At 50.5% G+C, this 27951-nt stretch overlaps 1 protein-coding gene across 3 annotated transcripts in view; it reads right to left on the bottom strand.

Moving 5' to 3' along the window:
* ELF4 (E74 like ETS transcription factor 4) overlaps window positions 1-27951 on the bottom strand; it is a 39427-nt gene that overhangs the window by 10480 nt on the left and 996 nt on the right. For 2 of the 3 annotated variants that reach the window (XM_081566622.1, XM_081566625.1), the window contains exon 2: window positions 3585-3864. In XM_081566622.1, coding sequence (XP_081422748.1) covers window positions 3585-3656 — 72 coding nt within the window. In that variant the 5' untranslated portion in view covers window positions 3657-3864. Of the gene's footprint in view, window positions 1-3584; window positions 3865-15802; window positions 16051-27951 lie in introns of those variants that run through there. The other variant, XM_081566624.1, reaches the window with a different exon arrangement.

Genomic DNA, 27951 nt, shown 5'->3' with positions numbered 1-27951 from the left:
GAAAGGATTTGTCAATGGCAAGGGCAAGGGGCTCAATCTACAGCCAGTTGAGGGACTCAACCTACACTCAGGGTTGGGTACCAGGGTGAAGGGCTCAGATCGTGAACATCTTAGGGCTCAGCTTGTGACGACAAGAGTAGGAATGAAGATGGAAGAACAGAGGAATTAGAGACATAGACAGTTAAGAGCTGGGAATTCCCTGGTGCTCCAGTGATTAAGGATCCACCCTAGTCGGGCAACTAAGCCCTCGAGCTTTAGAGCCCACGCACTGCAATTAAGACCTGATGCAGCCAAATAAATAAAATAAAATTAATTTTTTTTAAAAAAGGTAAGGGCCTGGATGGGGGAGAGGGTTCCGATTTCTGGCTTGATTTGGTGGGCGCATGGGGGTACTGTTGTTGTTAAGGGGGAACCCAGAAGGAAGAGGTGCAGGTTTTTGGAGAAAGATAAGGGAGCAAGTATCTGAATATGCTCAGTTGGAGGTACCACTGAGATATTTAAAATGGATATACCTATCAAGGAGTCAAAAATATGTATCCACGAGCTCATCACTGAGAGTGGGTAAAATCATCAGGATGAGAATTTGACCCCCAGAGGACATAGTTATTCTAAAGTCAAACAAAGGCAAATTTTAAAAATAAGTGTGATTGCAACTGTTGTTTAAAAATTACTTAGAGAAGGAAATGTACTGGAATGTTCATAATAATTATATTTTGGTTGTGGGACTGCAGGTGATTTTTTTTCCCCTTTCTACTTTTCTGTATTTTCTGAATTTTCTTTCATGGGGCTATTAATTCTTTCTTCATGAAAAAGGAATGAGAATGCTCAGTTTTACCTAATGTTCCTGAAGGATCCAGAAGAATAAAAATTGATGAAACTGCCTTTGGGTTTGGCTGCTGGGCAGCTACCTGGCTAGAGCAGTTTCAGGGGAGTGCTGCGGTCTCAGAGAGGACAGATGCAGGGAGACAGACAGGTGGGTACAGTGATTAAGGCCACAGTTTAGAGCTGTTTGTCCAACACGGTAGCCACTAGCCACTGGTGACTAAATGTAAATATAAAGTTTTTCAAGATTAAAATTCAGTCCTTTAGTTGCATCAGCCATAGCTCAAGTGCTCCATAGCCACATGGGCCCATACTGGACAGCACAAATCTAGTGAAGTCGCTCAGTCATATACGACTCTTTGCGATCCCATGGACTGTAGCCTACCAGACTCCTCTATCCATGGAATTTTCCAGGCAAGAGTACTGAAGTGGGTTGCCATTTCCTTCTCCAGGGGATCTTCCTGACTAAGGGATCAAACCCAGGTCTCTCACATTGCAGACAGACGCTTTACCGTCTGAGCCACCAGGGATGCTAAGAGCACTTCTAGAATATCAGAAAACTCTACTGGACCATGCTGATCTAGAGCCAGACTGCCTGGGTTTGAGACCAAATTCTGCTATTTATGAGCAGTGTGATCTTGGGCAAGATACCTTTCTGTGCATCTGTTTCCTCCTTTATAAAACTGGGGTGATCATATTATTGACCACATAGGGTTGTTTAAATGCATCAATGTACATAAAGCACTTAGAACAGAGTCTGGCATACCGTAGGTTCTGATTATGTGCTTTAGGCATCAGGGACTCCGAGGAGACTATTGTTGTAGTGTTAGTCACTCAGTCACGTCCGACTCTGCGACCCCATGGACTGTAGCCCACCAGGTTCCTCTGTCCATGGAATTCTCCAGGCAAGAATACTGGAGTAGGTTGCCATTCGCTTTTCCAAGGGATCTTCCCAACCCAGGGATCAAACCCAGGTCCTGCTTTACAGGTGGATTCTTTACCATCTGAACCACCAGGGAAGCCCCCTAGGAGACTGGTAACATTTAATTTCTTAACCTGGGTGGTGAGTTAATGAGTGTTAATTTTATAGTTATTCTTGAAAATTTTTTTTTTCAGATTCTTTTCAATTATAGGTTATCTGTTTTATATTCAAACTGTATTTTGCAACAAAAAGTGTTTCCTAAAAAGAGTGAGAGAAGGGAGGTGAGAAAGTAAACCCAGATGATGGAGGTTACTCTGGGGAGAAGAACAGAGCTAAGAAGGTGGTATGTTAAAGGAGGCGGGCAGAAGGGAGGGAGGGTTTCTCTTAGGGTTAGGGGGACACGAAGATGTTCTGGGTTGAGGAGAGAGGTCTGGGAGGTGTGAAAGACACAAGAGAGACAGGAGGTGAAGGATGGTGTGAGGTCTGGAAGGCGGCAGGAGAGAAGAGATTAAGCCCCGGGGTAGGTGTTGCCCTTGGAAGGAAGAGGGACACTTCCTTCTCCCAGGCCAGCAGAAAGGAAATAAGAACAGGTGATGTTATTGCTAAGAGGGAGGAAGGGGGTAAAGTGAGGGCGTCCTTGGCTTTGAGCTCCTCTGTGGATTGGAGAAGAGGCTGTCTCAGAGGGTGGAGGGGCAGCTGTGGGTTCAGGAGGTAAGAACAGCTTCTAGGAAGAATAGAAAGAATTGTTGAGTGGTCTAGAAACAAATGAAAGATGACTAGCCACACTGAGAACCCAGGTAAGGTTAGATTTTTCTTCCCTTGTTTCAGGAGTCTAGGCATGCCAGAGGTGTTGGATAAAACCGAGCCACTTTAGGTTAACATCTAGCAGGACAGAAAGCACCATGTGCTCCAAGACCACTAGGGGGCAGCCTTTGGTTGGTCACTAGAGATTGAACAAAGTTTCCTGTCCTCACAGGGATCTGAGAGAGACAGCATCAGAACTAGGCTGGGGTGCCCTTGGAGATGATCCAGCTGGACCTCCTCTTGATGAAGATGGGGAGATGGCAGCTAGGTAGGGCAGGGGACAGGTCTTGCCCAGGAGACACTGTGGCCACACTGGGATCAAAACTCAGGGCTTCGGACCACTAATCTTCCCTTCCTTCTGCAGTACTTGGCTGCCTACTCTTCTCCAGTGTGTGGAAGGAGGGTGCTGGGCAAGGTATGGAGCAGCGGGGGCCTGAATGCCAGAATTCTGTCCTAGTTTTCAATTTCCTCCAACCAGAGGACCCAATTTCCAGTTTATTCTGAATCCTTAGATGGCGGTTGAAAAGACAGTTATGGAAGGGCCCATCAACCATGCTAGGACAGGAGTCTGAAAGTGCCAGGGGAGAGACTGTACCCTGCAGTGCCAGCTGGCAGTTCTCAGTCCTACTGTGTGGTTGTCTCAGCACCTTTCTCACTGTGACATGGGGGGAAGTGGTCAAAGAACACACACGGAGGTCAGTGTACCCGTGTGCACTCAGCCCCCCGTTGCTGACTGACAGATCAGTTAGTGTACATAGCAGCTACTTGGCTGACTTGGGAACTTCGCGTGCCCTGTAATTGCATGTTGGCCAAACCAGCTCACTAAGTGACCGCCTGATGACTACTGCCTGGCCACATGGGACTAGCTGATGGCACAGTCTGCCTGGCTCACAGCCGCCATGCCTTGAACCTAGTTGGTGCTTGATCAGTGTTTGCTGACTGGCTAGCTGGCCAGCTTACTGGCTATCTGCCTGCCTGTCTGTATCTATCTGATCATCTGCACAGGCTGACCAGGCTCTGTTCTCTGGGGCCATACCTGGTGGATGTCATCCATTCCGTTGCTTGCAAACTCAAAGATCAGGTCACTGGGCTGCAGGGCAACAGCCATGCTGTCTTGTCAGAGAGCTGACTGTGGGGCCTGCAGGGCCCACTGGAGCCGCGGTGTTTCCTTGATGAAAAGATGCTGTTCAGATACCTTGAGCCTAGCACCTACTCCTTGAGTCACAGTACAGTAGGGGCTGTAGAGAACTGGAGTAGGCGGTGGCCTAACCCAGGTTCAAGGCTGCATGCTGGGCTGGGCCACGTGCAGGAGCGACCTATGGAGAAAGGAGAGATGGGGGCAGTGAGCCAGTCGCCTTCCTTGGGTCCTGTTCCCAGGACAAACTGCCAGAAGAGGGATGGCAGGAAAAGGGGAAGACAGTGGGAACAGAAGGGCTAAGCCTTGGTGCCAGTCTGGGTCACCAGGACCTATGCCTGAGCGGACCCCAAAGATACGCAGTCTCCCTCACTTCCCGCCCCATGTGGACAAGATGAGACAGAGCGGGACTTTGCGCACTCTCCACCCTGAAGATTAATCCCCAGGGTGTGGCCATAGGGGAAGCCAGGGCAGCCCGAGTGGCCTTGTGGATGGAGCGTGAAGACCCCTACGATTCCCTTGGCTGGGGAAAGGACCCGTGTGAGGGATCTGGGGTGGGGATATCTGGGTGCACAGGATGGTCTTCTAGACTCTGCCTGATTTGGTCCACCTTGGAAGTAGGGGCCGCTTAGTTCTGAAGGGCAGAGTCCACAGAGGAAGTGATCTCTCACTATAAGGGTTGTGTTGTCAGGGCCAGCAATAGCGGATGGCACTCTCAGACTTGGCCACGCCTCCAGAGAGCCTGATGACAGAGGGCGGGGGGGGGGAGGGGCACATGCCCTGCTCTAGTCACCACTCAGCCGCCACCACCCGCTGGGGATGCCGGGGGGGGGGGGGGGGGGCACAATGGCCTCTGTGCTGTATGTGGCTTGGGCTCTTGGTTTAGCTTTGCTTTCAGTTTCAAGAGTGAACTGTCACCCTGGGAGAGCCCCAGCTGGGGGAGGGGCCCACAGGAACCTTCCCCATCCTCCAGGGCCAGCTCAGGGCCCCCTTTTCCAGGAAATCTGTCTGCTGCAGCCCACATGTCTCTCCTCTCCCAGAATGCCTCTGGCACTCACAGTCTGCACCTCAGGCGCTCACATGGCACCGGGCCTCTGATTGTTTCCTGTGCTCCCTGCCCTTCTTAGCGCCCGCCCCGGCCTGCCTCCCAAAGCCCCAGCTCCCCTCCCATGCCCCTCCCACCAACGAATTCTCTGCATCTCCACCCTAACACTCAGGCTTCTCCATCTCCAGGTACCATGGCTCTGGCCCCAAGGGTTCAGCTTTGTGTGGCGTCCACATGTGTGTTGGTGTGGCGGGCCTATGATCGGCTTGGTTCAACCATGAGCACCTGAAGAACTGGCTCCATGCATCAGAGGAGGAGCCACACACTTGACCCCTACCTCCTCGGCACTCCTTTGCCATTGCCAGGGTGGCAAAACCTCCTCCTGGCCCAGAAAGAAATGAGGAACTTCAGAGAGGGGCAAAGGGGAGGAAAGGGAGGCAGACCACGGGTGACCCTCCCAGATGACCACTCTCCCCGACAGGAGACACCCAGGCCTCTCCCACTTCCTTTCCGTTAGCCCACAGAGCTGGCTCCGCCCTCTCCCCACCCCCACACTCACCCCCACACCTTGCCACCCACCCCCAACCAAAAAACTTTGAGAAGTCACTCGACTCAACCTGGCAGGTCTGAGTTTCCCTTCAGGTTAATGAGAGGCCCAGCCCGGCGAGGCTAGGACAGCCTTCCACCACTGGCGCCCACCCCACCCCACCTGCACATGACCCACGTGACCAGGTGTCTGTGGCCTCCCCGAGAAGCCTTCCAGGGCCATTTATGCTTGGAAGGTCTGTCTCCCCCGCCAAAGCGCCAAAGCGCCCCAAGGCCTGAATTCCAAAGCGAAGCTCCGGCCCTCCCACAGGCTGTCTGCCCCCAGGAAGCATTCTCATACTAATCAAATGAAAGGTGATCACTTGCACCTAATCCCACTTGGTCTAAACATGAAACTCCTGTGTCTGCCCCTCTCCCTCCAAGGTCATTCTGCTATGGCCTTTCCCTGCAAGTTTGCTCATCGCTCTGGCTTCTCTTCACAGATCAGTGTTTGTTGTTTGTGAGCTCTCTGCCTGGGGAACTTCTGGGCGCCTTCCTTACCTCCCCCATTAGAAAGTGGCTTCGCTGAGGGCAGGGACGCTGGTGCTGCTCACTGATGAAGCTTAGCGTGTAGTAGATATGTGTTGGTGGAATGAACACATGAATGAATGAATGACACTGGTCAATCGGTACCAGTGAGGTGTGTTCTCTGGGCTGTAAGCATACGCATGCGTATACTGGGTGTGGGGTGGGTGTCCAGTGGTCTAGCTTGCAGGAAAGAGAGAAACGTGTGCCCACTGTGTGTGCTATGTCTGTGTATTTTTGCATGGTAATTTACAACCAGGAGCGGGAGTTGGGGAGGGAGTTCCCTGTGGGTGTGTGAGCACACTGCAGATATATGTATGTGCCGGGTATGGGGACAAGTGCGTGAGAGAGCCTCTGTGTGTCAAAGGGCTTTGGTCCTGGTCGGGCCAGCAGAGCCACAAGCACGGTCGTCAGTTCCTCCTCCTCCAGGCCTGCCTTCGTGAGAATGACAAGCCCGAGCTAATACTAGCTGCTGCAGGCTGGCAGAGGCTGGCTGTGGTGAAGTGGGCTGGGGCAGGGCCTAGCGGCCACCACCGCCCAGCCCCCTGACATGGAAAATTCAAAATCCTCTTGCTTCCCAGGGAGAGCATGCCAGAGCAGAATGTTTATGTGGCTCATGAGTCCTAGGAGTGAGCCCCCAGGGTCCACTTTGCTAGGGCGGGTGTGGTAGGAGAGGGAAGGCAGCTCTGCACTAGATTGGATGGAGCCCTTAGCCATCAATGCAAAGAGAGATTTGAAATTAAAGAAAGGTGAGTCCAGTTGCCTTCTTTAAGTATTAGCATATCTTAGTATCCAAACTCAGGATTCTTCAAGTCTGAAGCTAAGGTGAAGTCAAGGGTAGGAAAACTCTCCCTTTACTCCTATGGAACCTTCCAGTCCAGAAGGTTTCACCCTCCCCTCTTCAGATGTTTGAGGATTTGAAAGTGAGAGGTGGGGAGCAGTCATTTGCATGTTCACTCACTCTCCCCCAAGTCCCTCAAAATAACCTCCCTCTCCCAGGAACCTGAAACCAAAGAAGCCACCAGCACAGAAGGCCCGCCCTGCTGGAAGCCAGAGAGGCCTGCACAGGGGCTCCCCTTTCTGGCGTCCTCAGAGACGCTCTGGGACACAGATTCAGCCGCCTAGAGCCCTGGACGCTGCCTTATCAGTGAGTGGGGGGGCTAGGGAGGTCCACAAGGACCCTGGGCTCACCTGGTAACCCTTAGTAATCAGTGCTGAGATCCTCCCATCCCACCCCTTCATTGCAAAGCTCACAGCTGGCTCCAGTCAAAGTCCACTCCCAGAGTGGCAAGAGCTCCGCTCCCTTTGAGGCCACTGCAGTATCCCTGGCTCCCAGGGCCCGTCCTGCTTGGCTGAAAGCAAAGCCTCTGTGAGAGCATATGGCCCCAGCTACTGAACGTGTGTGTGTGTGTGAACGTGCGTGTGTGCAGGCACACCACAGGAGGGAGCAAGCAAGCGAGGGCGCCCACATCCAGGGCTTGCAAATGCACACCTCTGGCTCTCTGTGGTTGTGACTGCATTTCAAAACCAAAATAGCAAAATAGAAGTGGTTTGGGCTGTTTCTGCGTCATCACAGCTGGGCCCCCTTCAGACCGTCTCTGGGGCTGTCACTGGAACACGTCAAGCGGTGTCCAGCACTCACCCATCGGGGCCTCCTCCACAGGAAACAGCCCTGATGTGAAAGCCACGTCCGCAGTCTCCGTGGAGCAAGTTTAAACCTATAGCCGCTCAGCTGAGCCAATGGCTCTCACAGAATCGCTAATAACACCCATGGCATTTTCACACATGCCAGCAAACATGAGGGCCAGATGGTCAGCCAGGCCCACAGAGCAGCATTCTCACGTTCCTCGTCCTCTCACAGCCAGCCCTCACTCCTGAAATACCCCGTCCTCCCTGAAACCTTTCTGGAATTCTCTGGAAAGGAAGTGACAATTTCCTTCATGCCATTTCCCACTCCCTCAACACCCCTCCCCCACAACCACAAACAAAGTGGAAACTACCCCAGGAATAGCTGTACCCTCCACTTAAAAACAGCCCCTCCTCCAGCTAATAGTCATCAAGCGGCATATTTGCATGCAGCACCACGTGATCAGCAGCATGTGTTTAAGAGACAGAAGGTCAGACCCAGGGGTCCAGCCTGTAGCCATGGACCAAGCAGAAGTAGCCCAAGTGTGGGACTCCCCTACAATCTTGGTCCAACTAGGGCTAGACTCCAATCAGCCGGCCAAACCCCCCTCTTTGAGCAAAATGCTCAGTGAAGGGGCCCTTGCCACAGCAATTTTGTCAGCTTCTTCTCCTCTATTCCTGCCTTCTACCACCCCCTCCATCTGAGATGAAATCAGGAAGAGGGAGGGAAAAAAATAAATGTTTTGCAAGCTCTGTTGATTGGGGTTTCTCTGTGCTCATTTACAAGAAACCCAGTTTCCTTCCTTGGCCCTCGGTCACTGCCTGATTCCTTGTAGGGTTTGTCAGAGCTCTCACAGTGAGGCAGGCCTGGAGCTCTTCTCCCACTGTCCCTGCCCTTTCTCAGCTGCAAGCTTGCCCCTGCCTTCCCAGCCCCACAGCTGGCCCCTTGGAGGGGCCGTTAAGGCTGCAGGCCGCAAGCACAGAGACGCATGCTCCTCTTTCTCCAGGAGACCCATCAGCCCTCTCCCGGCTGCATCCCAACAAGAGGTGGGACTGCAGAGAAGTCAGCCATTTTCTGGGCTGTGCTTTCTGTCATCCTTAAAGTGGGTGAGGGCTGAGGGGAATCCAGGCCTAGCAGGGGCTCACCAGGGTGTCTCGGGTGAATGAAGATGGTGGTGGGAAAGTGCTTTGAAAATTAAAATGCACTCATTCAGATGACAAGTTCCAGGTGACCTCCCAGAGACCAAAGGGGACTGGGGACCCCATTAAGCTCCCGGAAGTGCCCCCATGGCTCTAGAACATAGACAGGGTGGGCTGCAGGGTTCCAGCTGTCACTTTGGAGGGGGCTGACTCCTTTGCTAAGGTTGGGGGCCCTGCAAGGAGGGACAAGCGGCTGTGGTTGGAGGGGTGCTCCCAGTTCCCTGTCCTCACCACCTCCACCCGGCCCCAGCCCTCTGGGTTGTGGTTATGTGGCAAGAAGAGCACTACAGAAGCCCCAGGAGGGGAGGAGAGGTGGGGGAAGGGTTATGTCAAAGGGAACCTATTTTCCCAGCTGCCCTGACTCCCAGGGGCCTGGCTTGAGAAAGCCGAAAGAGCACCCCCTGGAGGTGCCTGCAGCCACCACACCCTCATCTCCAGAGCTCCAGGAACCAGGAGGAGGCAGAGTACTCCCGGGAAGGGAAGAAGAGCAAGTCAGTGATGGGGAGGACAGGCTGCAGGAACAAGGCCAAAGCAAAGTCTGGGGCAGCTCCTGAATCCCAGGGGGGGCGCACTGCCAGCCACAGCCTAGGTGAAGACCCCAGAAGTTTCTGCAAACCGTAAGGGCACAGGCGAGAAGCTTTGCCTTGGGGCTTAGGCAGGTCACCTTCTTCCTCTGTGAAACGGGGACACCCTCCCTAGCACAAAGGGTCATCGTGGAAAGCCAACGAGTTAACATAGGTGAAAGCTCTGTTACGTTCCAAGTGTGTTTTTAGATTTCCTGGTTGGATTTGTGTCTTTCAGGCTGAGGTCATGCATTAAGCATTCATGGTATCTTTACCTAGATGGACAGGAAGAAAGGGAAATGGAGGTGGTGGGATGAAATGGACGCTGAGGGGGACATAACCAACAATTATCAAACATGGTACAGAGCAGAAACAAGTTGGACTACGGGGAGGGGGTGCATGAGATTGGCTGGTGGGGGGGCCACAGGGAAATCAGGAGGATAAGTGCATAGGCCTCGATCCAGAAAGCAACTGGGAGTCACTGTTGATTCTTGAGCAAGGGAGGGGCTCAAAGCAAGCAGTTTTCTAGGAAGATCAGTTTGATCTGACTGAGCGGAAGAGATGGAAGGAGACCAGATGTGTGGCTGGAACCAAGGAGGTGACTCCCAAGGCCACCCTGAAGGAATAAAATGACAGAGGGTGGGGTCATATAGACTTGTAGAGACCCCAAGGTTGCAACCCAGTTCTTCCCATGAGAATGGTAAAAAAGACAGAGATTAAGGCAGGACGTATGGCAAGAACATGAATTCAGTTCGGACATTTTGAAGTCAGGATGATCTTAAAAAAACCAGGATTAACGATGGAACCAAAGACGGCCGAGAGAATCATTTTTGCTAAACACACACATCTACACACATCCCCTGGCAGGAGGAGTTTCCATGAGCCTTCAGCGGCCAGAGAAACAGGCCTGGCCTGGTGAGGCTTGCATTCTGAACACTGTGGCAGGAAGCTACATGTGCTGAATGAAAGATGCTCTGCCACCCCACCCCTGCCCCTAGGAAGGTCTATCTGCTTCCATGGTAGGGGGGCGGGGCACAGACAGACACACTGACCAGAGACTAATTAAATTTACTAGTGGTTTTTTTTTTTAAAAGCTGGGGCAATCTGTGAGTAGGCACCAACAGGATATTAAGTCAGATAACTTTTATAGGAGGGACAGTGTTCTTTGTTGAGGTCCCTGTCAGCACGTGTCCTAGAAACGAAAGCAGAGGCTCCCCCAGTTGGGAGGGGTGGCTCCGGGTTGAGACCTGCTGTTTCTTCCAAATGCCTCCTTCCCCTACGGGCCACTTTCCAGGTGAGCAGAAGCAAGGGGCAGTCCAGCATCCCGCACACAAAGGATAAGGTGGAAAAGGGCCCACAGGTAGGGGTGGACAGGCAGGGAGGGCAGCTTGAGCCCCGATGTCACCATGAGTTCCTGGGGCTCCTCCCCACATGACTGAAAGCCTCTCCTTGATTCAGTCTCAGGATGTGAAAGTTAAAAGGGCCCTGAAAGATCAGCGCATCCATCCTTCCTGTCATCTGGCTGCAGAGTTCTCGAGGAAGAAGTGACTTGCTCAAGGTCACACAGCTAGTTGCTGTGACTCCTAGGTGACCTTTCTTCCTCCCCTCCTCATTGTCTCTGCTGCTGCTGCTAAGTCACTTCAGTTGTGTCCAACTCTGTGTGACCCCATAGACAGCATTGTCTCTAGGCAGCCTCAAAAAAGCCAACCCTTTCCTCTCATGAGGACAGACAGACTCAGGACTGGCAAACAACAATGAGACCACACATGTGCAGAACACATTTAACTTTTGCAATTATTTCCCCACCTCCGTGCCTTTGTTCACACTGTCCCCAGGCCTGATATGCCCTTCCCCAATTTTTGTGGCTCCGATTCCCATCCGGCACTCAAGATCTGAAACAAATGTCACATCCTTTTCAAAGCCTTACCTGCCTTCCCCTCACCTGACAAAGGCTCACCTCCCTCACCTCCTCCTCTTCTTAATGCTTTATGTGCCAAATTCACCCCACCACCTGTTTTTGTGTGGTTGGTGAGCTAAGGACGGTTTTTACATTTTTTTAATGACTGGGGGGGCAAAAGTCAAAGGAAGAATGATATTTCATGCCACAGGAGTATTATATGAAGTTCAAATTTCAGTGTCCACAAAGAAAGTTTTATTGACACGCAGCTACAAGCATTTGTTTACGTATTGTCTGGGTGGGTTTTGCATCATGAGTTGTTGTGACAGAGTTCCCATGGGCCATAAAGCCTACATGATTTACTGTGTGGTCCTTTGAAAGAAAAGTTTGCTGACTCCTGGACTAAAGGCTTCACTCCCCTTCAGAGGGAATACATTCATCAAGTTCCTTTCAGAGAAGAATGTCACAGACTCAGAGGTGCCTGGAGGGAGCCGTAGAACATCAAATACAAACTCTAGATTTTCATCAGAATGTTCTGGCCCACGACGTGACCTTGAGTAAGTCACTTTTGCTTTGTGGATCTCAGTTTCCTCAGCCGCACAACGAGGCGGGGGTGGAGGGAGGTGGGGTGGGGGTTGGCCAGCATGGCCTCAGGCCCTTTCTGGCCCTGTGATTTAGAGACTCAGCAGTGTCCTGCATTTCCAACTCACATACTTTTGAGCAGGCACCATTCTGATCATTTTCTCTCAGAACAAGACCTCACAGAAGGTGTCCCTCCTCAGCTGTGGTTTTCCCTACCATGTGGGCCCCCTCATGTATACCCACCTGCCCCCCCTGGCCCTTCCCTCCTGCTGCCCTTCTCTCTGAATTCTTCTCCCTGAAAATGAGGACAGCCTCCTCTGAGGAAGCACCCCCACCTCCGTGGTCCAGGAGCTTCCACTGCAGGGGTGGGGGTGAGTAGAGGAAGGGAGAAAAGGACTCTCAGCTCTCCTTGGCTCCCAGAGCCCACACCACACAGGCAGGAGACGGGGCCAGCCCTCCCCGCACCCCTGCTCTGCCAGAGGAAACAGCCCCTCTCTGCCACTTCCTGTCCCAGGGGTTTCAGCAGTTTCCCCTTCAGGGCCTGCTGGCCCTCCCAGCCCCGCCCCTGCCCCACACAGGTCAGAGAGTGCAGAGAGGGGAGGGGCCCTGCGAGTGAGTGGGGATGATCCCTCACAGGAAGGCTGAGGAGACAGTTGTCTACACAAGGGGACGCCCCAGCCGCTCTTCTGCCAGCCTGCTTGGGCCAGGGGAGCCAGGACCTGGGTGGGAGGTGGAGTTGCCTCCATAAACCCTCTCCTGTTAGCAGATATGTAGACGTGAGCTCATCACTTCACCTGGTGATCACCTCGGGGAGCAGAGTGCGCCTGCTGGGTAAAAGACTGGGCTGTAAATGCTGAGGTCAATGTCCACCTGGGCTGAGGGCCAGCCCTGGGCGGCTTCACACGGGGAGACGTGTTGAAGCAAGAATGCCTAGGGAAACCAGGCCAACCACAGGGGTTATTTCGGAGGAGCAGGTGACACTGAAATGAATGGCACATCATAACTTTGCATGATTTTGTCCCTAGCACTGAGGGACAGAGGCAACAATGGAGAGCAAAGAATTCTATTACTTGCGAGTTAAGGGTGGTGGCATTTTCTGGGTGATGGAACAGGAAGCTATCACATTCCATAGCCGCTGCTGATTTGGTGTGGTGACTTCTACTTATAAATGCCTCCCAGTTGCCTTTGCAAGGTGGGGCTCCTAGCAGTGGGGCTGGGTGCCCACGAGGGACTGGGGCAGGTGACCCAAGGCCATGGGTCAGAGAAGCAGTAGCCGCCTGAGACTCTGCACGTTTGCCCAGTTGTTAGTTCTCCTGAAGACAGGTTAGAAGTACATGACAATGGTTCTCGAAGCCTCAGTGCTTGGGATGAGGTCCTCATAGTGGATAGATGCAACCACCTCAGCCCCCTGTGGTAATATTGTTCCATGAGGTCAAAGTAGCAATGAGCAAAGCTAAGGGGACCCACAGAAATGATGGCTCTGAGAAGACCAACAAAAGTGGATTGGAAGATGGTCTTGCTACCTCTCTCGGCTCTGAGAGATCATCTTCTTGGGCTTTTGGCCAAGAGTCCCAACCAGGCAGGCCTCCTGTCAAGAGAGAAATCTGGCTTTGCCCTCTGCCCTCTCCCTCTATGCCTCCAGGGCCAAAAAGAGCCAGCACCCCTGCCATAGGACCCATCGCCCATGAGGAGACTGCCTGCTCCGCCCGGCAAGTTGGAGTGAATACTGCTTCACAGCTGGTACGGAAGATGCCAAGGAAGCGTCAGAGACAACATCTGGACGTGCACCTGGGCCCCTGCCAGCCCCTCCCTACATCTGCAGTGCAAACCCAGGGCCAGGGCTTGGTTACAAGCCCGACTCAGAGCTGGTGGCACGTGTTTGGAAAGCACATCTGACTGGGCGGAGGAGGTGGAAGCACTTGAGATCACTGCCAGCTCAGGGCCAGCGCTTGCGGGGTTGGCACCAATCTGAGCTAGGGCTGGGCCCGGGGTGGGCCTGTGGCAGGAGGGGCAGGGGGCGTGGATACGCATTTAAAGCAGGCAAGGTTTTCCTTTTGCACCCTCGGATATCACTCCAGGCTGCCTCCTCTGCTTCTGGGGCAGGGGACCAAAGAGTAATCATTACAGGGAGATAGGACAGCACGGATTTACATCTATTGGGCTTGATGTCACACCAGGCACTTTCCGTAGGCTATGTCTTTTCATTCTTACAACATCCCAAAGTAGCTAGTCAATGGTTTGAAGCCAGGTTTATTTTCAACTACTGTGCTCTTTGAACTTTGTTTTCAGTTACATGTGTTTTGGTAGTAATCCTGTTTTAATAGTTCCATTTTACAAGCAGCACAAGTGAGGCCTAGAAAAGATGAGGTAACATGACCAATGTCACACTGCCTGTCAAGAATGGAGGCAGAACTCAAACCCAGGTCTGTGCGACCTCAATATCTGTGCTCTTCCCACACTGCCCCATGCTGGCGACCATCTGCTCAGAGTCCTAACTCTACACCCAGTGTTGAAGACTCAGAGCCCCTATGAGATCCTTCAACTAAAGCTTCCCATGTTCCAGTCCCCTTCAGGATCCATGTGATAGGTGAAACCTAATTTCCTGGGCAAAGATGCACCAAAATGGAGATGAGTTGAGCCCTTATGGAGGACAAGTACTGTGGAGTAGGAGTGATGAAGTTTCTGGTGATGAAGGAGTCTACCTCTATTCCTGTACCTTAGGAGCCTGTTTCCAGAGGGTTCCTGGCTCCAGACCCGGAGTGGCTTAGGCATGGTCCCTGCCCCATAAATACACACTCGCTCTCTACCTACACATAATTTAAGTCTGGGTTCTTATCTCAGGGTGTTGGTTCACATGTTTACTCAAATATTTATGGAAAGTCAGAGCTGAACACCTCATAGGTGCCAGGTCTGTGGCCTGGGGCCTATCATTGGGCCCACCCTATCCTCTGTGGTAAGGTCTATTCGCATATAAGTCCCTGGTAAGCTGGGTTAGCACATCTGCCTAAACAATATTGCTGGGTTTTTTCCCCCTCAAAACACTTCGATATAGCAAGTGTCTCTTCAAAATTGAGGCTCAGAGGTTGGGGGAAAAGGGCGAGTGACTGCTAATGGGTATAGAGTTTCTTTATGGGGTGATGAAGATAGAACTGCTCAGGCCACACTCCAGGTCTTCTTACTTCTGACTCCAAGGCTCCCTTCCTCCCATCAGCCTCCCCATAACCATGAGCAACCATAACTGCTGAAGTTCGGCGAGTGTGCAAGGCAGCCCTATGCATGAGGCATGGTGGCGGGGTCTTAAGCAACAGGGTAGGAGTAGAAAATGCTCTAGAGCTGGGCCTTTAACTTAGGTCTCCATGAGCATGGCCAGGTCCCTGCCCCTCTCTGAACCCCAGCATCCCCATCTGTTAAGTAAAGTGGGTGAGTTTGGTGATCCTTTACAAAAGGCTCCACCAGCTCTGACCCTTTGCGGTTCTCATTATAAAGCACTACAGGATGGAAGAGACTGGCATGTCGGATACCGGATTTTTCTTGGAGTGCTGCAGGGAGCTGGCTGCAATTAGGTGTTCCAGCTGATGCTCCTCACAGGCATGGTGACAACCAGGACTTTCCCGCGAAAGTCACAAGCTCTCCAAGGATTCCGCAGCTCGGTTTCTCTATGGGGGGATGGGGGTGGCTCGGACCGATTTCACTTCTCCCCACCCCCTGCCCCTGCCCACCGGCAGTGCTAAGTGGTAGAATAACCCTTCATGAGACCCACTGATCACATCCTTTGGAGATGTCGTGAACCAGGTTCTTGGCCGAGCGCCCAGGCCACCCCCAGTTGGCGCGGAGCTTGCCTCCGCGGTGGAGGGAGCGATCGCTGCCGGCCACCAATCTAGTCCCCGCTGGACAGGATGTTTCCACATCAAGCCCCACTTCCTGAAGCTAGGCCTGGGTTCTGGTTTCCCCCTTCTCCTGCCATCTGGTCGCCTGCCCTCTGCCCCTTCCTCTCGCTGGGTGTTTACAGGCTGCCTTATCAGCCCGGGGAATCTGGGCCTCACCCAGTCGGCTGCCCCGCCCCGCCCGGCGCAGCCCGCCCCGCCCAGGGCCCTACCTGCTGTGGTTTCGTCACTCCAGGCCGGCACCCCTCCATCCCCTCCCCACCGCAGGCAGGCAGGGGGTGTGCGGGCCCTGAATATTCATAGCGAGTCATCCACGAGGTCCAGGCTTTCTCTCTCTATTGTCATGGTCTCTATCTGCAGGCTATGGGGAAAGAAATGAGGCCCTCGGGCTGCGGAGGAGGCCAAGTTTGGCCTGGAGAGCCTCCCCCGACAGCTCTCCTGTTCTCAGCCACCCAGAAACGAGCGGGGCGGGGGCTGGGGGCAGCACGAGGGTGGAAGGCTCTGCGGCTGTTTTGTTTCTGTTTTTAACTGACGAGTACTCCATGCTCCAGGTGAGGCGGGGGAGGAGGCGCTTCAGACTGAGTCTGGTGGAGGAGGGAAGGCTGGGGAAACTGCGGGCACAGACTTGAGGGCCTTCTGGGTTCCACCGTTGTCTCCAGCTCACGCTGGGATCTGGTCGCCCACCCAAAGGCTAGGATGAGGCCTGAGCTAACCACTGAGCAAGTCCGATGACTTCCCTTCAGAGTACAATGGCTTAGATTTTTCCATTAAATGAGTTTGAATCAAGGAAGGAGACAGTGGGGGACACTGGGTGAATGAACATGCAGGAGGTGATGGATTTCTTTTCCAGCACTTTGGGCTAAAACCTTGAAACTTCAAGTTCTGACCTGTCCTTATGCAGCTCCCACAGGGACAGAGCCTGCTTGCTAAAGCTGACCAATCCCCATAGCCGGAATCAAAGCCACAACCCAAACCCGGATCCTCCCTCATCTTTCGGGCGCTTCACTGAGAAGTCAATTAAAATACGTTCAGGCGGTAGATTGCGGGCATTCACAGTATAGAAAAAAATGCCATACTTCAAAGAACTTTTATGAAACTGTGTTTTTCTAGGTCTCTGAGATAGAATTTAATAGTTTGGGGCGCTTGGGTGGGAAAGTTTGGAAAAACTCTGCTCAGGCAATTTTGCCATTAATGGGCTATGTAACCACAGGCATGCCATGTCACATGGCTCTCACAGCCCCAGGCTTCCCCCGCCCCCCTCCACCATAGATTTCATGCTACTCAGAGCTTCTCACCAGCTTACTGACCCTAGTAGCAGTCAGGGCTCCACAGGTCATCCCACCTCCCCAGGAACAGCTTCCCACCACTCAAAAATAATAAACCATTTAGTGTTAATGTGTTAATGGGTGATACTGGGTTAATGTGTCACCTCTCTCCTCAACACATTTTCATTTTAAAAGGCCATCTGGAGCTACCCTGCTTTAACCTAAGGAGTGGCTCTGTGGGTTAATAGGGGGGCAGGTGAGTGAGGGAGTGTTTCTTGCTGACTCTGCCTCCTGTCATACCATTAACCCAGGAGCAGGCCTTCCCCATCTCCTCCCCATGCCTGTAGTTTCTGTTGGGAAGCTGTATAGAGGGGATGTGAAAGTCTTTGAAAAGCTAACCAGGCCTGGGGCAGCAGAAAGCCCATTTGACTGGGCATGAGGAAGAGTAAGTTCCAGTCAGGGCCCTGCCTCTGCCGAGCTCCTCCCCCAGCCTCTGAGCTGGCGCCAACTCCTACTCCAGGGCACACATTTAGATCTATGGCTGTGGCCACACCAGCCATGCTCAGCAGGGCTTTACAGTCCAAGCTCATCTGCTTGGTTTCCAAAGGTCTTTCACAGTCTGACCCCACCCTACCTACTCAGCCTCGTTTCCCATGATTTCCCAACTCAAGCCTGGGCTTCAAGCCCAGTGGTCTCCTCATAGTCCCCTGAGGGAACATTCCAGGCTCATTCACGGAGTTTCTCAGGCCTGCCAGGCCCTCGCTGCTCTGTTTTAGTTAATCAAACAGTGCCCATCCAGCAAGGTCCCAACCAAGTTCCCCAAATCCATGGAGCTGGTTTTGCCCTGATAACTAGCGTCCACACCCATGAGGCCCCCTTCTAAACTCCCAGAGCCCTTAAATTCCACCACAAGATCTCTTAATCCCAGGCAATCTCGAATTGCTCTTTAATTATTTAATGTGTATGTCTTATTTCCCCAACAGGCTGTAAAATTCATGGGATCAAGGTCTATTTTATCTTCTCCTGACTCTAACACAGGTCTGGGCATTCATGACCTAAGCCCATGTAAATTCTCAGCCCAAGTGAGATCTCTGGAATAGAGACCCTGAGTCCTGCTAGATCTGAGGGCTTTAGTCTAGAGGTGGGGATGGGAATAGAATTAGGGAGCAAAAGGTCCCCAGGCTCAAATATTACTTGTCTTCTCTTGCTCCAGGCCTCTACTAAGGAAAACACATAGCAGCTCGAGTCATTTATTCCAAACATCATCAAGAAGGCAGTTGATCAATCAGGTCATCATCAAAGCACTCTCTCTTTGTACAAACCACAGTGTTTCTACCCCGTGAATATTGGGTGCTGGTCTGATCACTGAACCCTCAGGAAAGACTTCAAAACACTGGATCAGTTCTAAGAGCTAAAATGATTCACGAGAATGGGATTTAAGGATAACTTTTTTTTAAAGAGGCCTTTTGTTTGCTAGACAGACAAGGTTGAAAAGGGATATGACTGGCATCTAGAAAATGATAATCATGGAACCCTGCACCAAAAATAGGTATAAACGAAGGGCAAATAATAAATGGCCCTATTTTGCAAATGCATGGTAAGGTTAAGGAACTCTTTACTGAAGGATATCAGTGAAAAGATTAGGCATCTTCTAAAAATGACAGTAGCATCAGGCTCATCCATGATTATAAAATAAGATCACAATAGCACAGCTAAACATATCTGTTATAACAATTAATGTAAATAGAATAAATTCAAGTATTAAAAGAATATGATATTATAAATAATCCATAAGGATATATTGCACAGCATAGGGAATACAGCCAGTATCTTATAATAACTCTAAATAGCATATAACCTTTAAAAATTGTGAATCACTATGTTGTACACCTGAAACTTATATGCAACCCACTCCAGTATTCTTGCCTGGAAAATTCCATGGACACAGGAGCCTGGCAGGCTGCAGTCCATGGGGTGCGCAAGAGTCAGACACAACTTAGTGACTAAACAACGACAATATATCAATTAAAAATTATATTGACAATCTGATTCTAAAATTCATATGGAATCGCAAGTGACTTAAAATAGGCAAAACAACTTTGGTTTCTTTGTTCTTTTTTTTTTTTTTTGGCTGTGCCATGCAGAATGTGGAATCCTAATTCCTCAACCAAGGATCGAACTCACGTTCCCTCCATTGAAAGCTCGGAGTCTTAACCACTGGACTGCCAGGGAAGTCCCAAAAACAACTTGGATAAAGAACAAAGTTGGGGGACTAATACTATCTGATTTCAAGAATGATTATAAAGCTACAGGAATCAAAACAATTGGTACTGGAATAATAATAAAAAAAAATAGATCAGTCAACAGAACAGAATATAGAGTCCAGAAATAAGCTCACGTAAGCTGGATGAAAGGACAACTGTAATAGACTAATGATAGCTTTTTCAACAAGTGGTGCTGGAATAACTGGATACCCATATTTTAAAAGAAATCAAATGCATTTGTATGGCTCACCATAGAGAAAAATTAACTTGAAATTGATCAAAGACCAAAATGTAAAACCTAAATAAATAAAACTTCTAAAAGAAACTGTAAGACAAAATATTTGTGACCTAGGGCTAAGTAAAGCATTCCAAGATACAACACCAAAAGCAAGATCCATAAAAGTAAAAATTAATTGATTGGACGTTATCAAAATTAAAAACTTCTGCTCTTCACTGTGAAGTGAATGAAAAGATAAGGCACATAGTCAGACAAAACTCTTTGCAAAGCATGTATCTGATAAAGGTCTCCTAACTAGAATATATAAAGAATTCTCAAAATTCAACTGCAAGAAAACAAAAAAGTCAATTAAAAACAGGCAAAAAATTGAATAGATACATCACCGAAGTAGATATATAGATGACAAATAACAACATGAAAAGATGTTCTACATCATCAGTTATTAGGGAAATACAAATTAAAACCATAACGAGATACCACTGCACACCTATTAGAATGACTAAAATTTTACGACTGCCCACACCAAGTGTTAGCACGGATGTGAAGCAAGTGGAACTCTAATAAATTGCTGATGGGAATGTAAAATGGTACGATGACTTTGGAAAACAGATTGATAGTTTCTTAAAAAGTTGAACCTACAACTACTATATGATCCAGCCATTCCACTCCTAGGTATTTCACCAATTGAAAAAGACACATATAGCCATAGAAAGATTTGTACAAAGATGTTCACTGCAGCTTTGCTTGTAATAGCTAAAAACTAGAAAAAAATCAAAACAACCACCAAATGTCCATCAACTGATGAACAGATCAACAGTATATGGTATTATCCATACAATGGAATTCTACTTAGCAATAAAAAGGAATGAAATATTGATGTAGAAAACAACATGGATGGAACTTAAAATAAATGTGCTGGATGAAACAAGCCAAACAAGGAGAGAATACATTCTATATGATTCCACTTATATAAAACTCTAGAAAATGCAAACTATTACAATGAGTACTGAATAAGCCCTAGAACTCAAATGCACAGTGTAGTAAATGTAAACAACAATATTGTATTAACAATCAAACTTGGTAAGAGACTAGAACTTAATCATTCCAATCACTAAACAGAGAGGATAATTATGCAACGATAGAACTGCTAATTATCATGATATATAATCATATCAAATTACCATGTTGTACACCTTAACTTTACACAATGTTATATGTCAAATACAGACAGTCCCCAGCTTAATGATGGTTCACTCAAGACTTTTCAACTTTACAATGGCGTAAAAACGTTACACATTCAGTAGAAACCCTACTTCAAATTTTGAATTTTGATCTTCTGTGATCACAAGGGTAAACAACCAATACACTTACAACCATTCTGTACCCAGACAACCATTCTGTTTTTCACTTTCAGTACAGTATTCAATACATTACATGAGATACTCAACACTAATACTCTGGTCACCTGATGCGAAGAGCCAACTCATTGGAAGAGACCCTGATGCCGGGAAAGATTGTGAGCAGGAGGAGAAGGGGGTGACAGAAGATGAGATGGTTGGATAGCATCACCAACTCAGTGGACATGAATCTGAGCAAACTCTGTCATGAATCTGACAAACTCTATCTAGTGATAGACAGAGGAGCCTGGCATGCTGCAGTCAATGGGGTCATGAAGAGTCGGACACCTAGTGACTCAATGACAACAACAGTATTCAATAAATTACATGAGATAGTCAACACTTTGTCATAAAATAAGCTTTGTGTTAGATGATTTTGCCCAACTGTAATTTAATGTAAGTGTTCTGAGCACATTTAATATAAGCTAGGCTAAGCTATGGCACTCAGTAGGTTAGGTGTATTAGATGTATTTTCAACTTCCGATTGGTTTATCAGGATGTAACTTTATCATAAATTAAAGAAGATCCATACATTTCAGTTAAAAAATGCATACTAATTGACAGTCACAGAAAGTAGATAAGTAGTTGCTCAAGATGAGAAAGAGGGATCACAAAGGGGCTCAAGGAAACTCTCGGGGGTGATTAGTTTCATGAGTATATACATATGTCAAATATTATCAAATCGTACACTTTAAATATGTGCAGTTTATTGTGTGTCAACATTGCCTCAATAAAACTGTAAAAGAGAAAGAAAAATGTCCTCAGATTGGGTAAAATAACAACAGCAGCATTTACTATGTAATTTTAGCAAATAATATTATTGCATAATTTAACTATGCAGTAATATCACCGTATGACAGCAGTGAAGACAAAAGAAGCAAGAATACATATGCTTTCCTGGAAAACACATTCCTTGGTGCCACACGTGGAGACGAAATTCTGAACCTGGGAGGTTACTGAGTGTGCTGACTCGAATGTGTTTTGTTGTTTTATCTTTGGCTCACTCCCATGCCTACTTCATTGTCCCACTAAGCCTGGACGGCCCCTAGAGCTCAGCCACTGTGCTCTCTTTCCTCTTTTGAAAGGCCATGTGCCCTCTCACCTCCGGGAAGCCTTCCCCAATTAAGCTAAGGAGGGAGAAGAAAGATCTTCCTCTAGGTATGCCCTCCTTGAACCCTTTATCACCTATTCTCCAAACCTTAAGTGCCACAGGCTGGTTGGCACTTCAGCTCTTGCCTGCTGTGAAGCTAAGTGCATGTGTATGACCAGAGCTCCAGAATCGGATTTAGATTTTAGTCCCCACAGGGGCCTGGGCCTACTGTGTTTTTTTTAGGATCAGGGTGGCGCCAAGAAAGTGGTCACCTAATGAGACAGGTGTTTTGTGTGCATGGAGCTAAACTAGCTTCTCTGGGGGCATTATGGAAAAAAAGGCATTATCTGCTAAATCTATGTCTTAAGTACCTCCTTGTTATCAGGTCATCAGGAATCTGGGGAGGTTAAGACTAATTGCCCACTCTCCCATCCCTCAAGGCCTAGGGGCAGGGACCAAGGGACAGAGTGAAGTGGCTCAGGGGTGGTTCAAGGGTGGTCTAGGGCCTCCTTCCCCTGTGGGTGGCCACAGGCGACTCAAGCAAACACAACCCATTTGCAAGCAGATAGAACCTCCAAGTTACTTTCTGGGAGGCCTTTGGAATGGGAATGGCCTCCCAGCCCCCCAGGAGCTCTTCTGGGCAAAGGCAGGGTCCCAGCCCCAACCCAAGGCTTCTGTTCTAGTGAAAGAAGGGAGAAAGTGAGCAGTAGTTGGCCAGTGGGCTCCCAGAATTCTACACTCAGTAGGGTAAGAACAACAAACTAATGATTGCTAAATTCTTGCCAGGAGTGGAACATGAGGCCTCCTCTCAAAGGAACAAATTCACTCTTATCTGCAGCAAATGAACATAGAGATGAACATGGTGACGAGATAAAGATGGCAAAGTTAATAAAAATGTTCAAGACTTGATTTCTGCTCTTTACTACAGCACTGCCTGTAGTAAAGAGAAAGATTTTATTCTGATTTTTTTTTAATCAGAAAGATTTTACTACACACACATACCTACCTACTCATTTTCTTCCACATCCCTCTTTATCTCGTGTGATGGCTGCTGCTGCTAAGTCGCTTCAGTCGTGTCCGACTCTGTGCGACCCCATAGACGGCAGCCCACCTGGCTCCCCTGTCCCTGGGATTCTCCAGGCAAGAACACTGGAGTGGGTTGCCATTTCCTTCTCCAATGCGTGAAAGTGAAAAGTGAAAGTGAAGTCGCTCAGTCGTGTCCGACTCTTAGCGACCCCATGGACTGCAGCCCACCAGGCTCCTCCGTCCATGGGATTTTCCAGGCAAGAGTACTGGAGTGGGGTGCCATTGCCTTGTGTGATGGCAGAGTTAACAAAAAGTTAGCAGAAAGATGTAGAAAATCTCCCTCTAGCTTTTATGAATGAGCATCGCGTTCCCTGCCAGCACTGCCAGAGAAGCAGTTGATCCCTGGAGCCTGGTAAAGTCAAGGGTGTGGGAGGAGGAAACGGTAAGAACAACAACAACAGTAATAATAGCCACAGAATAATAGCAGCTCACACTTACCAGGTGGTCTCCGTGTGCCAGGCATCATGCACAGTGCTTTACAGGCATTATTTCATTCAACCCTCACTCCAGCTCTGGGAGGCGGGCACTGAGACTTAGAGTGATTACGTGATCAGTCCATAGTCACACAGCCAGTAAGTGACAGGTCTGGGATAAGAATGCAGAGAGCCTGTGCTCTTACTCCTCGGGACAATACCACATAATAGCAAGAACAACAGTTCTTGAGAAGAATATAGGGCTTGATTGGAAGAGGAAGGGAGCTTTGGGAAGGGCAGGTGAAGTGAGAAGTGGGAAATGGCAGCATTGGGACTCGAGAAGATGGGAACCTAGGGCAAAGCTTCCTCAGTCTGGGCAAGTTGTTTGGCCTCTTTCTTCTTGTTGGTCTGGCTGAGAAATGTTCTGGCACTTTCCCTGGCCGACCCTCCTGCATCTGCCAGGGAAAGTGCCGCTCCCTGCTGCTTGACCCTCCTCATCACCCTGGGTGAGGAGGCTGGGTGGGGTCTCTGCCAAGAAACTCACCTTAGGACACAGTTTCCCCGGATGAGAAGTCAAGGAACTCTGGTGTGTCTTTGTGGTTTTGCAATGTGCTGGGGAGGGCGCATGCCCAGAGGGCAGAGAGAGGAAGACTGATACCTGGGGTGGGGAGGGGGTGGTATACGGGTGTCCAGGTGTTTTCATCCAGTTAAATCCAACAAGGATCAAGTCTCCCTGTCGCGTCCAGCCAGGAGAGATGCAAAAGTCACAGAACAACTACAAGGCTAGTCCTTGCCCTTGCCCAGGGGGTCCGGACAGAAACATGTTGGACTCTCTAGACCTTTTACCTCTTGGCTGGCTGAGAAAATGAAAATCTCCAACCTCTACCTGAACCTCTGGGCTGCCTGAGAAATCGCAGCATGCTGGGGAAAGTGAGACTCAAGCAGTCGGTGCTGGTTGTGCAGACCTGTGGTAGGGCAGTCATCCTGTCCCTTTGGTGTCCTCTGCCTCTCTTTTCCTCCTCTCTCCCCTCCAGGGCCTGTGCGTGGTGGGGGGACGGGATGGGGGGAAGTTCAAAATGAAATCCTCTCCGCCTGGGAAAGCCTGGCCACCCTTTGTGTCTCATCCATCCACACTGGGCCCTCCACTTTGTGTATCTGCCGGCGTGGAGCTTGGGCTTTGCACCGAGCCATCCATACTGGCTGTCCTGATCTTTATGTGACACGCATTTGCCAAATGATTACCAAGGCTTCGAGGGTCAGTATGTAGTCAGGGAAGAGAAAGGTCGCTTTTCTCCTTTTTCTGCCTAGCCAGATCTCCCCCACACCGCCCCACCCCTTCAAGGTCTAGCTCAGAGCCGAGGCCGGGCCGCACAAAGCCTGTCCTCCCTCTTCCTCCAGCTGCTGCTGATCTCTGAGCCTGGCCGCCTCTGGCCCCTGCTCCAATGAACACAATTTAGCACCTGACCAGCCACAGTCCTGGCAGCTTGTCCTCACCTCTGATTGTTTTCAGTGTCTTAGTCATCTCCCACCACCCCCTTCCCTTGTCTCCCCCACAGTGCCTAGCAAGGGTTGGGCACACAGTAGGTGTTAATAAATGTCTGTTGAATTGAAACTCAGCAGCTCCTATGAGGTCAGAACCGTCCTAAGCACCCCGACCAGCAGTTCCTTGGCAACCAGCGATGGGGTCCGAGCTACAGGGCACGAGCAGAGAGGCCGCTATTACAGGCCACGCAAGACTCAGCGGCTGGAGATTTGCAGGCAGGTTGGTGTTGATGAGAAAAGCCCTTGACCCCCAGGAAAGCACCCATGGGATTCTGGGTACCTTGCATGAGTTTCTTTTCTCCCCTGCAGAACTAGTTTTCAGTCTGAGAACCACAAAGGGAATAAATTGGCAGTGAAGCCAGAAACCTCTTTGCAGCTTAGAAATCCTGGAGAAAACCAAGTCTGGGTTGGGGTCAGGCCCAAGCCTGAGGGGAAAAGGCTGCCCAAGGCCCTTCTGAGCTCGGTGGGGGACCTCAGGGTGGGGGCTGGGGCCATGGCAAGTAGGGGGGTTAGTGCGGCATCTGGGGGTGGCCCTAAGTAATGCCATCCTGTCCTGGAACCCAACAAATCACAGCACTAGATGCTTGCCACCTGTGGTCCACACAGGAATTGGGTCTCCCTGTCCCTCTTGTTCACCCAAATCTCAGGCAGGCCTCTGTCCAGGGGTAGAATCCTGACCAGAGCCCAGCCTGGGTCCCCAGACATGGAGAAGCCTCCAAGTCTGGGGTACCTGGCTCCCCACACTGGCTTTGAATCATGGTTATTTATATAGGTGATCTAGCCATCCTCTCTGGTCCTCTCCCACATCCCCCACCCCAACTCTGGCCCACACCGGAAGGTACACACAGTTCACAGTGGTGTCTTCTTCACCTCTGCATTCCCCTCACTGCCCCTTTGCTGATTCCTCATAGCTCAGTTGGTAAAGAATCCACCTGCAATGCAGGAGACCCCGGTTTGATTCCTGGGTTGGGAAGATCCCCTGAAGAAGAAATAGGCTACTCACTCCAGTATTCTTGGGCTTCCCTTGTGGCTCAGCTGGTAAAGAATCCAGCTGCAATGCGGGAGACCTGGGTTCAATCCCTGGGTTAGGAAGACCCCCTGAAGAAGGGAAAGGCTACCACTCCAGTATTCTGGCCTGGAGAATTCCATGGACTGTATAGTCCATGGGGTTGCAAAGAGTCAGACATGACTGAGGGACTTTCACTTTCACTTTTCACTTTCAGTGCTGGGACTGGTTCTCAGCAAATGCTTGCTGAGTTAAATCTGAGTTTTAGGCCCCATATTAGATAATACCATGAGGCTAGCTTGTGCTTATGGTTCTAAATAAACAGCTTATGTGTACTGACGTATTTGATCCTTGGCAAAACCTTATGAGGTAGGTCTGATTTGACAGATGAGGAAACTGAGGCATACAATTCACGGGGGTCATACAGTTAGTAAATAACAGAGCTGGGATTTAGACGCAGACAGTCTGGCTCTAGGGATTGGAGGCAAAATGAAAATGTTGAGGGGAGAGAAGGGGGTTGGCAAGGACCAAGGCCAGACTTCTGCACAGGGATTTCCCTGGGAAAGCAATCCCCTCAGCCTGCGTCTGGCTGGGCCTCTCAGGGAGGCCCTGAATTTTGCAGGCTAGGAACATTTTGGACATCCCATTAATCAGGCCCATGAATGAGAGGTCACAGCACCCTCATTTTGAGATTCCAATACAGGACAGAGGAGACAGAAGCCCACCACTTAGCTCCAGGCACGGAGAGGACTGCTTTCAGGCCTCCAGTTTGTCCAGGGGTGGGCGCCAGTTCCTGAGCAACGGCGGAGCAAACAGTGCAGCAGTGGGAGGAATGCCAGACATAGTTGCAAACAAGCCACTCCTTCGGCTCACAGGCTCACAGCTAGAGGCTGGGTGAGGGTGGCAACGTGGAGCCTGCTCAACGCCCACCCCCCCACCCCCCACCCCTCCCCACCTCTGGCTTTGAACCCAGAGACAACCACTTGTAAGGCAGCCTCTTCCCCACACTGACCAGGAGAGGAAGTCCTCCAGGATAGTTAAGTCCTTCACTTCACTCAACAGAGCTCCCCTTCAGGCTGTTACTGCCGAGGGTCCGCTGAATTAATAGTTGAGAAAGCACCTTCTAACCGGTAAAACCCTACTGTTAACTGTGAGGAGGAATTTGCATTCTCTTCGTGCAAACGGGACCCTGGGTATTTTCAGTCCCAACGTGTCCTGTCTCCCTAAAGTAGAAAGCCAGAACTGATCCCTTCACCATCCCCCCCCAACCTGGCACTAGGGCCAGGGGTCAGCTCGCTGGGGGTGAGTCCTTCATGGGCGTGCCCACCAGCTGTTGGGGCCGAGCAGCGGTGGCTCAGGCTCTGGGGTGGTGACTTCACTTCCGCTCCGACCTCCCCAGCACTCCTCCCCTATGAGGCCCCACCAGGCCAAAATCGAGAAGTCCAAGGTTAACTGTTCCTCCCCACTTTAGAGCTAATTAAAATGATTAGCCACAATGAAGTGTCAAACATTAACCAGAAGAAGCTTCAGGACCAGACAGGCCTCTATCTCGGGCAGAGACGAGGGTCAGGACCATCAAATCCCACGGCTGGGATGTGGGGGAGGAGGGAGTGGGGGAGGTAGGGGTTGGGGGCGCGGGCGTCGAGGGAGAACCTGGCCGAGGCGCGGAGGGGATTAGGGGGTTAGGAGGTGACCCTGGTCAGGAAGGCCGGGCAGGGAGGGCAGGGAGATAGAGTTAGGTAGGGTGCGATGGAGGGACAGGCAATCCGAAAAGCAGCCGCCTCAGCAGTCTCCCAAAGCAAGGCGCGGTCAGCAGGGGACCCGGCGCTGCGCGGCTGCGGAGTCCGCGAGCGGGCGGCAGAGGAGGGAACACAGAGGCGGGAGAGCCCGGGAGAGCGGGAACGCGGGAGCGGGAAGGCTGGCGGCCGGCTCACACGGAAACTCAGGCCCCTGCCAAGAGGTCTCTATTTTGGCGATCCAATTATCCAAGTTATAGGTGTGTGTGTATGTGTGTGCGTGTGTGTGTGTGTGTGTGTGTGTGTGTGTGTACGCCCGCGTGT

The sequence above is a fragment of the Giraffa tippelskirchi genome, chromosome X (genome assembly GCF_054371585.1).
Source record: "Giraffa tippelskirchi isolate mGirTip1 chromosome X, T2T-mGirTip1v1.2.pri, whole genome shotgun sequence".
NCBI lineage: Eukaryota > Metazoa > Chordata > Mammalia > Artiodactyla > Giraffidae > Giraffa > Giraffa tippelskirchi.
Note: the sequence above shows the minus strand (reverse complement) of the source record. Positions and strands in the feature narration are given on the sequence as shown.